Below are 15,003 nucleotides of genomic sequence, written 5' to 3' on the forward strand. Positions count from 1 at the left end.
TGCACTCCAGCCTGGTGACAGAGCGAGACTCCGTCTCAAAACAAAACAAAACAAAACAACGACTCTTTCAGACAATTGTCAATCAGAAAAATCTATGGATCGACCTATGACCTGGAAGCCCCCCAGCTTTGAGTTGTTCTGCCTTTCTGGACCAAACTGATATACACCTCACATGTTGATTGATATCTGCCTGTAACTTCTGTCCTCCTAAAATGTATAAAATCAAGCTGTAATCCAACCATCTTGGGCACATGTTCTCAGGACCTCTTGATACTGTAACTCAGGCTTAGAATAAACATCTTTAAATATTTTACAGTTTGACTTTTTTTTTCATTGACAATCCCAGGTTAGCCTGCCTGAGAGCCCAGGGAGGTGGGTCATCCCAGGGCCCCCAGAGGCCTGGAGGGTGGCCATGCATTGGCCTAAGGGGGCCCAGGTGCAGACCAGCCTGGAGAGGCTGGAAGTCAAACTATGATGTGTCCACATGATGGAGCGTCCCTCCGTCCCTCAGTCCCTTATTACTCCTGTGAATCCTTTAAACCCCTGATAGAATCACAGAGATTAAAGACGGGGTGTGCCTGCAAAAACCTGTATCACTCTATTTGAAAGACAAGTCGCCGAGACCATCCTGGCTAACACGGTGAAACCCCGTCTCTACTAAAAAATACAAAAAACTAGCCGGGCGAGGTGGCGGGCGCCTGTAGTCCCAGCTACTCCGGAGGCTGAGGCAGGAGAATGGCGTGAACCCGGGAGGCGGAGCTTGCAGTGAGCTGAGATCCGGCCACTGCACTCCAGCCTGGGCGACAGAGCGAGACTCCGTCTCAAAAAAAAAAAAAAAAAAAGAGAGAAAGAAAGACAAGTCGCTCTCCTGTCGTCGCAACACAGCCTGTGGTCAATGGATGTTCCCAGAAGTGTGTGGATCCCCAGGACCTGGGATGTTGTCAAGACCTACAGGCAAGACCAGCGGAGGCCAAACCATGGGGTCGTGTCGGGGGTGCCAGGCTCTGTCCTGAGGCTCCCCGGCTCTCTCCCAGGCCCAGGAGAGACTGGCTAGTCATCTGCATCCTGGGGGCAGAGCCCAGGCCATCCTTACCCCTCCTTCTTGCAGCTCTCAGTCCTCTGCAGGGAGCCAGCTCTCCTCCCCTGGGGCACCCAAGGGCCCTGCCTCCAGGCCGGAGCCTGCGGATGGTCCATGGCTCTCAGGGCACACCTCACTGCTGCTTCCTTCAGTCCTCCCTGCACCTGCCCTCACCAGGGCCCTGGCCCCCACAACACAGAGCGGGTGGAGAGAAGGTTCTTCCACCTTAGCCAGCTTTCCTTGGGGCTACTACTCTAAGGGAGAGTTACTCTGAGCCTCGGCCCTAAACCTGTGGTTTTTAGCCTCTTTGAGTCAGGAGAGAATTATCTGTGGAAGCCCCCTCCATGGAAAAATGTGCTAGCATGGACTCTCTGAGCTCACCTCTGAGAATTGGATGATCTGTGTTTATTTGCATTGCAGGAACCTGCAGAACCCTGGAGCCCACCCGCTGTGTGGCTTGTAGGCAAACAGGGCTATGGACAGGTGTGGGGAGGATGGACTGCGGTGCCAGCTGGGCGGAGCAGCACCAAGACAGACAGAGGTAGGCCCCTGAGGGGGAAGCTGCAGGAACACACTCCCTAAATCCTGGAAGGTTAACTCTGGAAGGAGGAGCAGGAGGTCTTCCTCCTGGAGGCCCTGGGAGCAGTGAAGGGTTCTGGGCAGGAGAGCAGCATGCGGGAAGGGGGCCGTGGGAGGACGTCTCCATGATGGCCCTGTGGGAGCCTGCCTGCCATGCTGCCACCAGGTGAGCATTGCTTTTTCGCAAATGTTTCCCAGAAAGACAGGCCTTGTCTTCCAGGACAAAACAGGAAGGGCAGGGTCAGGAAGTTCAGTCACATTTAGAAAGAATAAAGCAATAAGCCCCAGATGGCGCAAACTGAAATGTGTTGGTGGGGGCTGGTCCCTAAACTTCCAAGCAGAGTTTAGGAAGTGAGGACTTGGGAGCCAGCGCTGTCAGGCGGAGAGGGTGTTATCCCCGGCAAGTCCCCTGGAGGGGATGGACCCTCAGCTTGCAGACACCAGCCTGGGGGTGGGGCCCTCACCCCCAGCGCTGTGTCCACACTCAGCGGCCACCTTGGTTGTTCTTTAGCTTCTGCAGTGGATTGAACTGTGCCCCTCAATTGACATGTGTGCCTGGATCCTGTGAATGTGACCTTATTTGGAATAAGGGTCTTTGCAGATGTAATAAGTTAAGGATCTTGAGATGAGATCATCTTGGATTTAGGGTGGGCCCTAAACCCAATGACTGGACTCCTGATGAGAGAAAGGGGATTGAGAATGAGATCCAGGCTGGGCACGGGGGCTCATGCCTGTAATCCCAGCACTTTGGGAGGCCAAGGAGGGCGGATCACTTGAGTCCAGGAGTTCAAGATCAGCCTGGGCAACAAAGTGAGACCCCATTCCTACAAAAAATTTTAAAATTAGCTGGGTATTGTGGTGAGCACTGTGCTTGTAGTCCCAGCTACTCGCAGGGAGTAGGAGGCTGAGGCAGGAGAATGGCGTAAACCCGGGAGGTGGAGCTTGCAGTGAGCCAAGATCCGGCCACTGCACTCCAGCCTGGGCAACAGAGCAAGACTCCATCTCAAAGAAAAAAAAAAGAGAAAAAATCTAATGTTGAAATACAGTTGAGAAACGCTGTGTGAAACTAGAACTTTATTTGCTGAGGAACTTCTCTGAACCTTTAAGAGGCTAAAAACTTTGTGAATCTCCAGGGGAGTTGGGGAAGGCCAGTATTGCACGCAGCGTTTCCCAGACTTATTAACCCAGAACCCTTATGTATTATTCAGCTTGGCTACCATAACAAAACCCACAGACTAGGTGGCTTAAACAACACAAATTTATATTCTCACAGTTCTGGAAGCTGGAAGTCCAAGATCCTGGTGCCAGCAGGGTTGGTTCTGGTGAGGCTTCTCCTCCTGGCTTGCAGATGGCTTCCTTCTCTCTGTGGCCTCACTTATGGCCTTTTTTTCTGAGCACGTGCACTCCTGATGTCTCTTCTTATGAGGACACCAGTCCTACTGAATTAAGGTCTCACCCTTATAACTCATTTAACCTTGATTACCTCCTCAAAGGTCCTATCTAAATACAGTCACATTAAGGGTTAAGACTTCAATATATAATTTGGAGGTGGGGACAATTGCAGCCCATAACATCTTACTTCATGGGACTGGGTCCCCAGATACATCTGGGAAAATGCACATTTAATCACCTTGAACTCGATCCCAGAAGTATGGGATTACTGTTATTTGACAAGTGCATATCCTTGGCAGTGGCAACAGAGGAGACAGCTTGTGGAAGACATACTTTTAACATCTATTTTTTTTTGAGATAGGGTCTTGCTCTGTTGCCCAGACTGGAATGTAGTAGGCACCATCTTGTCTCACTGCAAACTCCGCCTCCGGGCTGAAGTGATCCTCCCATCTCAGCTCCCGAGTAGCTGGGACGACAGTCATGAACCACCGTACCTGGCTAATTTTTAAAATTTTCTGTAGAGATGAGGTCTCACTACATTGTCCAGGCTGGTCTCAGACTCCAAGCTCAGACTACAAGTGATCCTCCCACCTTGGCCTCCCAACGTGCTGGGATTACAAGTGTGAGCCGCCACAACCCAGCTGGATCCTTTTTTAAAGTCCACGACATTTTGCAGCTCCTTCTGTTAAAAGAGTCTATTTTGGCCGGGCGCGGTGGCTCAAGCCTGTAATCCCAGCACTTTGGGAGGCCGAGACGGGCGGATCACGAGGTCAGGAGATCGAGACCATCCTGGCTAATACGGCGAAACCCCGTCTCTACTAAAAAATACAAAAAACTAGCCGGCGACGAGGCGGGCGCCTGTAGTCCCAGCTACTCGGGAGGCTGAGACAGGAGAATGGCGTGAACCCGGGAGGCGGAGCTTGCAGTGAGCTGAGAGCCGGCCACTGCACTCCAGCCTGGGCGGCAGAGCAAGACTCCGTCTCAAAAAAAAAAAAAAAAAAAAAAAGAGAAAAAATCTAATGTTGAAATACAGTTGAGAAACGCTGTGTGAAACTAGAACTTTATTTGCTGAGGAACTTCTCTGAACCTTTAAGAGGCTAAAAACTTTGTGAATCTCCAGGGGAGTTGGGGAAGGCCAGTATTGCACGCAGCGTTTCCCAGACTTATTTAACCCAGGAACCCTTATGTATTATTCAGCTTGGGCTACCATAACAAAACCCACAGACTAGGTGGCTTAAACAACACAAATTTATATTCTCACAGTTCTGGAAGCTGGAAGTCCAAGATCCTGGTGCCAGCAGGGTTGGTTCTGGTGAGGCTTCTCCTCCTGGCTTGCAGATGGCTTCCTTCTCTCTGTGGCCTCACTTATGGCCTTTTTTTCTGAGCACGTGCACTCCTGATGTCTCTTCTTATGAGGACACCAGTCCTACTGAATTAAGGTCTCACCCTTATAACCTCATTTAACCTTGATTACCTCCTCAAAGGTCCTATCTTAAATACAGTCACATTAAGGGTTAAGACTTCAATATATAAATTTGGAGGTGGGGACAAATTGCAGCCCATAACATCTTACTTCATGGGACTGGTGTCCCCAGATACATCTGGGAAAATGCACATTTAATCACCTTGAACTCGATCCCAGAAGTATGGGATTACTGTTATTTGACAAGTGCATATCCTTGGCAGTGGCAACAGAGGAGACAGCTTGTGGAAGACATACTTTTAACATCTATTTTTTTTTGAGATAGGGTCTTGCTCTGTTGCCCAGACTGGAATGTAGTAGGCACCATCTTGTCTCACTGCAAACTCCGCCTCCCGGGCTGAAGTGATCCTCCCATCTCAGCCTCCCGAGTAGCTGGGACGACAGTCATGAACCACCGTACCTGGCTAATTTTTAAAATTTTCTGTAGAGATGAGGTCTCACTACATTGTCCAGGCTGGTCTCAGACTCCAAGCTCAGACTACAAGTGATCCTCCCACCTTGGCCTCCCAACGTGCTGGGATTACAAGTGTGAGCCGCCACAACCCAGCTGGATCCTTTTTTAAAGTCCACGACATTTTGCAGCTCCTTCTGTTAAAAGAGTCTATTTTCTCACTACCTGAATCAGGGCTTGGCCTTATGACTTGCTTTGGTCAAGGGGACAGTAAGGAGCATGACACAAGCAGAGGCATAGAAAGCATTTGTGTTCATCCCTAAGAGGTCTGAGAATAAAAATAATAGGAAAAGCATTTGTGTGCTGGGGCTTGGCTTCTCTTGCTTCTTTTGGAGCCTGGCTGCCATGTGAAGTCTGGTCTGCTTGATGAGGAGATTAACCTGGCTCAGGTTGCCCCCATCACCCCAGCCAAATGCAGACATGTGAGTGAGTGAGGCCATCTGGGAACCAGACCAACCAGCTCCAGCCCACCTGCCAGCAGACTATGGCCACATAGTGAACCAGGTGAGACCAGCAGAAATACTGAGGTAGGAGGTGGGAGTTGACTCTGGAAGCAGGGCTCAAACACCTGACCAAATTGAGGACTAGCTAAAACAGGTTGGGGGTGGAAGCAGCTTTCCATAAGACCCTCCCCGCAGCATGCCCATGTTAGTTTACCATTGCCATGGCAACATCTGGAATTCACTATCCCTTTCCATGGCAACAAGCCAACAACCCAGAAGTTACCACCCTCATCCTAGAAATTTCTGCATAAACTGTTTGTTTGTTTGTTTTGAGATGGAGCCTTGCTCTGTCACCAGACTGGAGTGCAATGGCACAATCTTGACTCACTGCAACATCTGCCTCCTGGGTTGTAGTGATTCTCCTGCCTCAGCTTCCCAAGTAACTGGGATTACAGGTGCACATCACCATGCCCAGCTAATTTTTGTGCTGGGTTTTACCATGTTGGACAGGATGGTGTTGCTCTATTGACCTCGTGATCTGCCTGCCGCCTTGGCCTCCCAAAGTGCTGGGATTACAGGTGTGAGCCACCGCACCCGGCCAACTGTTTTTTGATTTGCATGTAATTAAAACTGGGTATAGGCCGGGCGCGGTGGCTCAAGCCTGTAATCCCAGCACTTTGGGAGGCCGAGACGGGCGGATCACGAGGTCAGGAGATCGAGACCATCCTGGCTAACACGGTGAAACCCCGTCTCTACTAAAAATACAAAAAAAAAAACTAGCCGGGCGAGGTGGCGGGCGCCTGTAGTCCCAGCTACTCGGGAGGCTGAGGCAGGAGAATGGCGTAAACCCGGGAGGCAGAGCTTGCAGTGAGCTGAGATCTGGCCACTGCACTCCAGTCCGGGCGACAGAGTGAGACTCCACCTCAAAAAAAAAACAAAAAAAAAAAAAACAAAAAAAACTGGGTATAAATATGAGTGCAGAACAACCTCTGAGCTGTTATTCTGGGCATCCTGTCTCTGGGGCAGCCTGCTCCACCAGGAGCAGTGCCTCTGCTGCTGCTGTGCATGGCTATGTCAATGGAAGTTGCTGTTTAACACCACTGGCTTACCTTTGAATTGTCTCCTGGGCAAAGCCGAGAACCCTCTCAGGCTAAGCCCCAGTTTTGGGGCTTGCCTCTCCTGCATCAGAAACACTCAGCTGAGCCCAACCCAAACATAATAATAATAATACTAGTAATAACAACAACAACAACAATAATAATAATAGTTGCTTTTTTTTTGAGACAGAGTCTCACTCTGTCACCTAGGGTGGAGTGCAGTGGCACGATCTCAGCTCACGGCAACCTCCACTTCCTGGGTTCAAACGATTCTCCTGCCTCAGGCTCCCCAGTAGCTGGGATTACAGGCATGCACCACCACACTTGTCTAATTGTCTAATTTTTGTATTTTTAGTGGAGACAGGTTTTCGCCCTCTTAGCCAGGCTGGTCTTGAACTCCTGACTTCAAGTGATCTGCTGGCCTTAGCCTGCCAAGGTGCAGGGATTACAGGCGTGAGCCACAGCCTAACTGTTGCTTTGTTACTCAGTTGTGAGGTAGTTTGGTTACATAGCAACCACCAAGTACTATGGTTACATAGTAAGGGCCAACTGATAACAAGCATCTTAGAAGAGACCTGTGACTATCACTGCTTTCTTTTTTCTTTTCTTTTCTTTCTTTCTTTATTTTTGAGATGGAGTCTTGCTCTGTCACCCAGGCAGGCTGGAGTGCAGTGGTATGATCTCGGCTCACTGCAACCTCCGCCTCCCAGGTTCAAGTGATTCTTGTGCCTCAGCCTCCCTGAGTACCTGGGATTACAGGTGCTTACTGCCATGCCTGGCTAATTTTTGTATTTTTAGTACAGATGGGGATTTCGTCATATTGACCAGGCTGGTTTTGAACTTCTGACCTCAGGTGATCCTCCCACCTGGGCCTCCCAAAGTGCTGGGATTAAAGGTGTGAGCCACCGTGCCCAGCCAACTGTCACTGCTTTCTATGAATGGTTTTCTCCGGCTGCTCCCATCTGCATCAAGTTAACCTTTTCAGTATTATAAAGAAACATTCTTGGATGGGCGTGGTGGCTCACACCGGTAATCCCAGCACTTTGGGAGGCTGAGGCAGGCAGATCACCTGACATCAGGAGTTCGAGACCAGCCTGGACAACATGGTGAAACCCCCATCTCTACTGAAAATACAAAAATTAGCTGGGCATGGTGGCATGCACTTGTAATCCCAGCTACTCAGGAGGCTGAGGCAGGAGAAATCGCTTGAACCGGGGAGGCGGAGGTCGCAGTGAGCTGAGATCGTGTCATTGCACTCCAGCTTAGGAAACAAGAGGAAAACTCCGTCTCGAAAGAAAGAAAGAAAGAAAGAAGGAAGGAAGGAAGGAAGGAAGGAAAGAAAGGGAGAAAGAGAGAAAGAAAAGGAGAGAAGAGAAGAGAAGAGAAAAGAAACGAAACATTCGTTGCCACCAGTCTCGCTATTAAAGTTTCTTAGCATTTTAAAGACATCAGCATAATGAGTATCAGGTGAAAAGTCTTAAAATTAATACCCCACAAAAATAGGATGTGAGCTTTATTAGGCCAGCTCCTGAAATTACCCATATAGACTGTCTCAGAGGAAATTGAAAACATGTTTTAAATTATGGAATGTGTTTAACATGTAAAAACTGGCCTTGCTTAAATACTCTTGAATATCCCACTGGAAGGAGCTGGTGGAACACTTAGGTTTTACTTGCAAAAATGTTTCCTGAAAGAAATGGCATCATCTTCTGAAAACCAAACTGTTGAGACTGTCTTGGTAGGGTTGGGCAGGGGCAAGAGAAGGGGGGTGGGTGGGAGGAGCCCTCGATATGGAGAGAAACCCAGATGTCCTCCCCAGCCAGACCCAGCTCTCTGCTGCCTCCAAGTGCTGGTTCGATGGCATCTCAGGAGAGCGCAGCCTGTGATTCTGGGAGTTGGCTGATCCCTCAGACTTGAGTCTGAGCCCCAGACCCCAAGTGGCAAGGTGAATAGAAGGTTTGTGCTCTGTACCTCACTTCCACCCTTACCCCAAAAGCTGCCCATTCACTGTCACGCCACAAGGTGTCCAGTGACAGGAGATCAGGAATTATTAGCAACCACTGCCTCTTCTGGAGCAGTTTAATTTTGGGGTCCTGTTAGCATCGTATTCAATACACAGCAGGTCATCCAAACCCCCCACTAAGTGTGGGTTCCATCCGCAGTAATTCTATAAGAGTTGAATTGCACTGAAATTGAACTTTTTTTTTTTTTTTGAGACAGAGTCTCACTCTGTCGCCCAGGCTGGAGTGCAGTGGCCGGATCTCAGCTCACAGCAAGCTCCGCCTCCCGGGTTTACGCCATTCTCCTGCCTCAGCCTCCCGAGTAGCTGGGACTACAGGCGCCTGCCACCTCGCCCGGCTAGTTTTTTGTATTTTTAGTAGAGATGGGGTTTCACCGTGTTAGCCAGGATGATCTCGATCTCCTGGGATTACAGGCTTGAGCCACCGTGCCCGGCGCTTGTTTTTTGTTTTGTTTTGGTGGTCAAATACACACAAAACGTACCATTTTAAAGTGCAGAATTCAGTGGTATTAAGACCATTCACAATATTGTGTGACCATCACCACTACACAGTCTCAGAGCTTTTTCATCACTGGATGACAACCCATACCCATTAAGTAGCCACTGTATTTGACTTTTGACATAAGGTTACAATTCCTAGACATTTAAACATCTATTAACTTTGAAATGACATTTTAATTTTTTTTTTTTTTTTTTTTTTGAGACGGAGTCTCGCTCTGCCACCCAGGCTGGAGTGCTGTGGCCGGATCTCAGCTCACTGCAAGCTCCGCCTCCCGGGTTCATGCCATTCTCCTGCCTCAGCCTCCCGAGTAGCTGGGACTACAGGCGCCCGCCACCTCGCCCGGCTAATTTTTTTGTATTTCTTTTAGTAGAGACGGGGTTTCACCGTGTTAGCCAGGATGGTCTCGATCTCCTGACCTCGTGATCCGCCCGTCTCGGCCTCCCAAAGTGCTGGGATTACAGGCTTGAGCCACCGCGCCCGGCCGACATTTTAATTTTTATATTTGGAGTCAATTCATGTTTTTTTTTTAGATGGAGATTCACTTTTGTTGCCCAGGCTGGAGTGCAGTGGTTCGATCTCAGCTCATTGCAACCTCCGCCTCCCGGGTTCAAGTGATTCTTCTGCCTCAGCCTCCTGAGTAGCTGAGACTACAGGCACATGGCACCACATCCGGCTAATTTTTGTATTTTTAGTAGAGATGGAGTTTCATCATGTTGGCCAGGCTGGTCTCAAACTCCTGACCTCAGGTGATCCACCTGCCTCGGCCTCCCAAAGAGCTGGGATTACAGGTGTGAGCCACCGCGCCCGGCCAAGAGTCAATTAATTTTTTAAAAGTCACATCCATTCTCACAGGACCTTCAAAGCTGTAGGCTTAGGTCTGTGCCTGGAGGGTCTGGGTCAAAGGAGGCCAGAAGAGCCCCTCTCTACTCCCACCTCTCCATCCCACCATGGACTTCTGGGACTTGGGCCCTACTGTCTTCCCCGCAGTACCCCTGCCTCTCCACATCACACTGCCATTGGCCAGTGATTCTTCTCAATATCCTCATACAGCATAATGATTTTTCCAAAATATAAAAGCATTACATGGCTATTATAGATAAGCTGGAATGTGTAGATAAGTATAACGGGAACAGTCACCCTCCCCAATGCTACCCCCTTGAGAGAACCACTGTTAACATGTGGGCATACTTTTCCCTCTATCCCTTTTTCTAGGGAAAATTACCACTCAATTCTGGGCTTTCTGCATTTTATTTTTTAAAAAGTGCCCAGGTGCCAGGCACAGTGGCTCATGCCTGTAATCCCAGCACTTTTGCAGGCTGAGGTGGGCAGATCATCTGAGGTTAAGAGTTCGAGACCGGCCGGGCGCGGTGGCTCAAGCCTGTAATCCCAGCACTTTGGGAGGCCGAGACGGGCGGATCACGAGGTCAGGAGATCGAGACCATCCTGGCTAACACGGTGAAACACCGTCTCTATTAAAAAAAAAATACAAAAAACTAGCCGGGCGAGGTGGCGGGCGCCTGTAGTCCCAGCAACTCGGGAGGCTGAGGCAGGAGAATGGCGTAAACCCAGGAAGCGGAGCTTGCAGTGAGCTGAGATCAGGCCACAGCACTCCAGCCTGGGCAGCAGAGCGAGACTCCGTCTCAAAAAAAAAAAAAAAAAAAAGAGTTTGAGACCAGCCTGGCCAACATGGTGAAACCTCATCGCTACTAAAAATACAAAAATTAGCTGGGTGTGGTGGTGCTTGCCTGTAATCTCAGCCACTCCGGAGGCTAAGGCAGGAGAACTGGGCAACAGAGTGAGACTCCATCTCAAAAAAAAACCAAAAGTAACCTTTCAAATGACCATACTTCAGCAAATATATATACAAGTTGTATTTGCATTTACAAAATTGAGATCCTGATGTACTTTCACTTTTAAACTCTGATTTTGTTCACTTATGAAAATGATACTTTGTGCAATTTTTTATATTTAAACATAATTTTAATAGCTGTATACATTTAAACTTAAATATACATTTAATACAGTTTAAGATACAACTTTAAATTAGCTGCAGGCTGGGCGCAGTGGCTCATGCCTGTAATCTCAACACTTTGGGAGGCCAAGGCAGGTGAATCACCTGAGGTCAGGAGTTCGAGACCAGCCTGACCAACATGGTGAAACCCTGTCTCTACTGAAAATACAAAAATTAGCTGGGCGTGGTGGCGGGTGCCTGTAATCCCAGCTACTCGGGAGGCTAAGGCAGGAGAATCACTTGAACCCAGGAGGTGGAGGTTGCAGTAACCCAAGATCATGCCACTGCACTCCAGCCTGGGTGACAGAGTGAGACTCTGTCTCAAAAAAATAAAAATATGTAATCCCAGCGCTTTGGGAGGCTGAGGTGGGTGGATTATGAGGTCAGGAGATCGAGACCATCCTGGCTAACACCAGTAGAAACCCCATCTCTACTAAAAATGTAAAAAATTAGCCGGGCGTGGTGGCGGGCGTCTGTAGTCCCAGCTACTCCGGAGGCTGAGGCAGGAGAATCCCTGGAACCTGGGAGGTGGAGGCTGCAGCGAACTGCAGCCATTGTACTCCAGCCTGGGCGACAGAGAGAGACTCCATCTCAAATAAATAAATAAATAAATAAAACTAAAAATATTAATAGCTGCATTCTCATCATATAGGCATACCATACTTTATTTAACCAATTTATCACAGGATGCTTTTTAGTCAGTTTTCACAGGGTTAAGCTGTGATAACAAACCATCCCAACATCTCAGTGGCTCACAATGATAAAGGCTTATTTCTTGCCTGTTTTTCATTTATTTTATTTTATGTATTTCTTTGAGACAGAGATTTCGGCTCACTGGAACCTCTGCCTCCTGGGTTCAAGTAATCCTCCTGCCTCAGCCTCCCAAGTAGCTGGGATTACAGGTGCCTGCTGCCATGCCTGGCTCATTTTTGTATTTTTATTTAATTAAATTTATTTATTTATTTATTAGAGACAGAGTCCACTCTGTCACTCAGGCTGGAGTGCAGAGGCACGAACTCGGCTCAATGCAATCTCCGCCTTCCAGGTTCAAGCAATTCTCCTACCTCAGCCTCCCAAGTAGCTGGGATTACAGGTGTGTGCCACCACGCCCAGCTAATTTTTGTATTTTACTCAAGACGGTGTTTCACCATGTTGGCCAGGCTGGTCTTGAACTCCTGGCCTCAGGTGATCTGCCTGCCTTGGCCTCCCAAAGTGCTGGGATTACAGACGTGAGCCACTACGTCACGCCTGTTTTCCTTTTTTTGTGTGTGTTGAGATGGAGTTTCGCTGTTATTGCTCAGGCCAGAGTGCAATGGCACCATCTCGGCTCATCACAACCTTCGCCTCCTAGGTTCAAGTGATTCTCCTGCTTCAGCCTCCTGAGTAGCTGGGATTACAGGCATGTGCCACCATGCCTGGCTAATTTTTGTATTTTTAGTGGAGACAGGGTTTCTCCATATTGGTTAGATTGGTCTCGAACTCCCAACCTCAGGGCCTTGGGAGGCCCACTTCAGCCTCCCAAAGTGCTGGATTACAGACCTGAGCCCCTGCTCCCGGCCTGTTTTTCATTTCTTTTGTAGGCTAGTTGTGGCTGGGCTCTTCTTGGCTGTATGTCAGGTGTGGTTGTAATTCTTCTTCCTTCTAGAATGCAAGCAAAAGCAACAGCCCCCATGTGGGATACAGTCTTGTGGCCAAGGACAAGAGCAAGTGAGCAATGGCGCTCAGTTTCTGCCCTGAAGGGGCACTGGTCATGTCCACACACGTGCCCTTGGCAAAGGCCATCATGGGATGAGTGGGGCTGGATGAATACTCCTTCTCTGGAAGAGAGAAGGTGGACTCAGCTTTCAGGAAGGGGGAGTGAATGGGAACAATAATACAACCTTCCACAGATGTTTCCGTGTTTAAACGATCAGGGAAGAGCTGTTGATTTCTCATTTTCAATGTCATTAGAGCATATATATACTTTTTTTTTTTTTTTTTAATTTGAGACAGGGTCTCCCTCTGTTGCCAGGGTGGATGGTGTGCGATCTCAGCTCACCGCAACTTCTGCCTCCCAGGCTTAAGTGATCCTTCTGCCTCAGCCTCCCAAGCAGCTGAGACTACAGGCGTGCACCACCATGCCCAGCTAATTTTTGTATTTTTTTTTTCAGTAAAGTTAGGGTTTTACCACGTTGACTAGGCTGGTCTCAAACTCCTGGGCTTAAGAGATCTGCCTGCCTCAGCCTCTCAAAGTGTTGGGATTATAGGCATGAGCTGCTGTCGCCAGCCACATCTTATATAATTATATGTATTTATTTATTATTTATTATGTATTTATTTATCTTTTTTTTTTTTTTTTGAGACAGAGTCTCACTCTGTCCCCCAGGCTGGAGTGCAGTGGCAGGATCTCAGCTCAGTGCAACTTCCACCTCTCAGGTTCAAGCAATTCTCGAGCCCTAGCCTCCCAAGCAGCTGGGACAACAGGCTTGCGCCACCACACCCAGCTGATTTTTGTAGTTTTTGTAGAGACAGGGTTTTGCTATATTTCCCAGGCTGGTTGCAAACTCCTGAGCTCAAGCAATTCGCCCACCTTGGCCTCCAAAAGAGCTGAGATTACAGGTGTAAGCCACCTCACCTGGCCAATATAATTTTTTTTTTTTTTTTTACATAAATTAACCCATTTATTATAGGCCAGTGATGTCTCAAAGAGTAGAAGAGCGTCTACTGGTCTTTCAACTCCTTCAGTCTTCTGATGGCGGACTTTACCGTGACAGCGGAAGTGGTATTGTATGTCCAGGCACCACCGGCCACTGTCTTCATGCAGGAACCACAGTGCCAGACCCCCACAGCTCGTCTCTTCATCTTGGTTTTGCCACAGCAAGAGCAAGTGTACTTGGCGTGCTGGCTGATTTCAATTTTCTTCACCCTTTTCCGGAGGGAGGCCCCATAGTGGGTTCCGTATTTACCGACGATCCCGACTTTCTTGGTACGTTTGGCCATGTCGCCGCGAACTAGGTCTGAGCCCAGAGAGAGCCAATATAATTTTTAAACTAATTTTTTTTTATCACAGTTGTACAGGTAATTTTTTTTTTTTTTTGAAACGGAGTCTTGCTCTGTCACCCAGGCTGGAGTGCAGTGGCGCGATCTCGGCTCACTACAACCACTGCCTCCCAGGTCCAAGCAATTCTCCCATCTCAGCCTCCTGAGTAGCTGGGACTACAGGCACCCACCACCACACCCGGCTAAGTTTTTTATTTTTAGTAGACATGTGGTTTCCCCGTATTGGTCAGGCTGGTCTTGAACTCCTGACCTCAGGTGATCCGACTGCCTCAGAATCCCAAAGTGTTGGGACTATAGGCATGAGCCACCACGTCCGGCCTTGAGGGTAATTTTTTTTTCTTTTCTTTTCTTTTTTTTTTTTTTGAGATGGAGTCTCACTTTGTCGTCCAGGCTGGAGTGCAGGGGCACTATCTCGGTTCACTGCAAGCTCTGCCTCCCGGGTTCATGCCATTCTCCTGCCTCAGCCTCCTGAGTAGCTGGGACTACAGGTGCCCGCCACCTCGCCCGGCTAATTTTTTTTTTGTATTTTTAGTAGAGACGGGGTTTCACCGTGTTAGCCAGGATGATCTCGATCTCCTGACCTCGTGATCCGCCCGTCTCGGCCTCCCAAAGTGCTGGGAATACAGGCATGAGCCACCGGGCCTGGCCCAGGTAATGTTTTTTAAAGCCAAATAATTCTATAGGGCTTATTAAACAAACAAACAAAAATCAGCTTCCTCCCCCCAAATTACCACACCTCAACCAATTGATAAGGAACTTTTTTTCAGTCTTACTGTGTGCCAGGCATTGTGCTAAGTAATTTTCCCAAGTATGTCACTTAATCGATACACCTACCCCAGGAGGTAAATACATTCTCTCTCCACAGATTATGAAATTTTACTGAAGAAGCGACTTCTTACCATCAGGGG

At 48.6% G+C, this 15,003-nt stretch overlaps 1 protein-coding gene across 1 annotated transcript; it reads right to left on the reverse strand.

Annotated features, from left to right (window-relative positions):
* Window positions 1–13,683: 13,683 nt before the first annotated feature.
* LOC117094385 (60S ribosomal protein L37a-like) lies at window positions 13,684–14,072 on the reverse strand. The gene has a single exon (XM_033229863.1). It carries the CDS (start codon window positions 14,033–14,035, stop codon window positions 13,757–13,759), a length of 279 nt encoding a protein of 92 aa, XP_033085754.1. The 5' UTR covers window positions 14,036–14,072; the 3' UTR covers window positions 13,684–13,756.
* Between the last annotated feature and the right edge of the window lie 931 nt (window positions 14,073–15,003).

This window comes from Trachypithecus francoisi, unplaced genomic scaffold, assembly GCF_009764315.1.
Source record: "Trachypithecus francoisi isolate TF-2019V2 unplaced genomic scaffold, Tfra_2.0 Lachesis_group13, whole genome shotgun sequence".
Lineage (NCBI taxonomy): Eukaryota > Metazoa > Chordata > Mammalia > Primates > Cercopithecidae > Trachypithecus > Trachypithecus francoisi.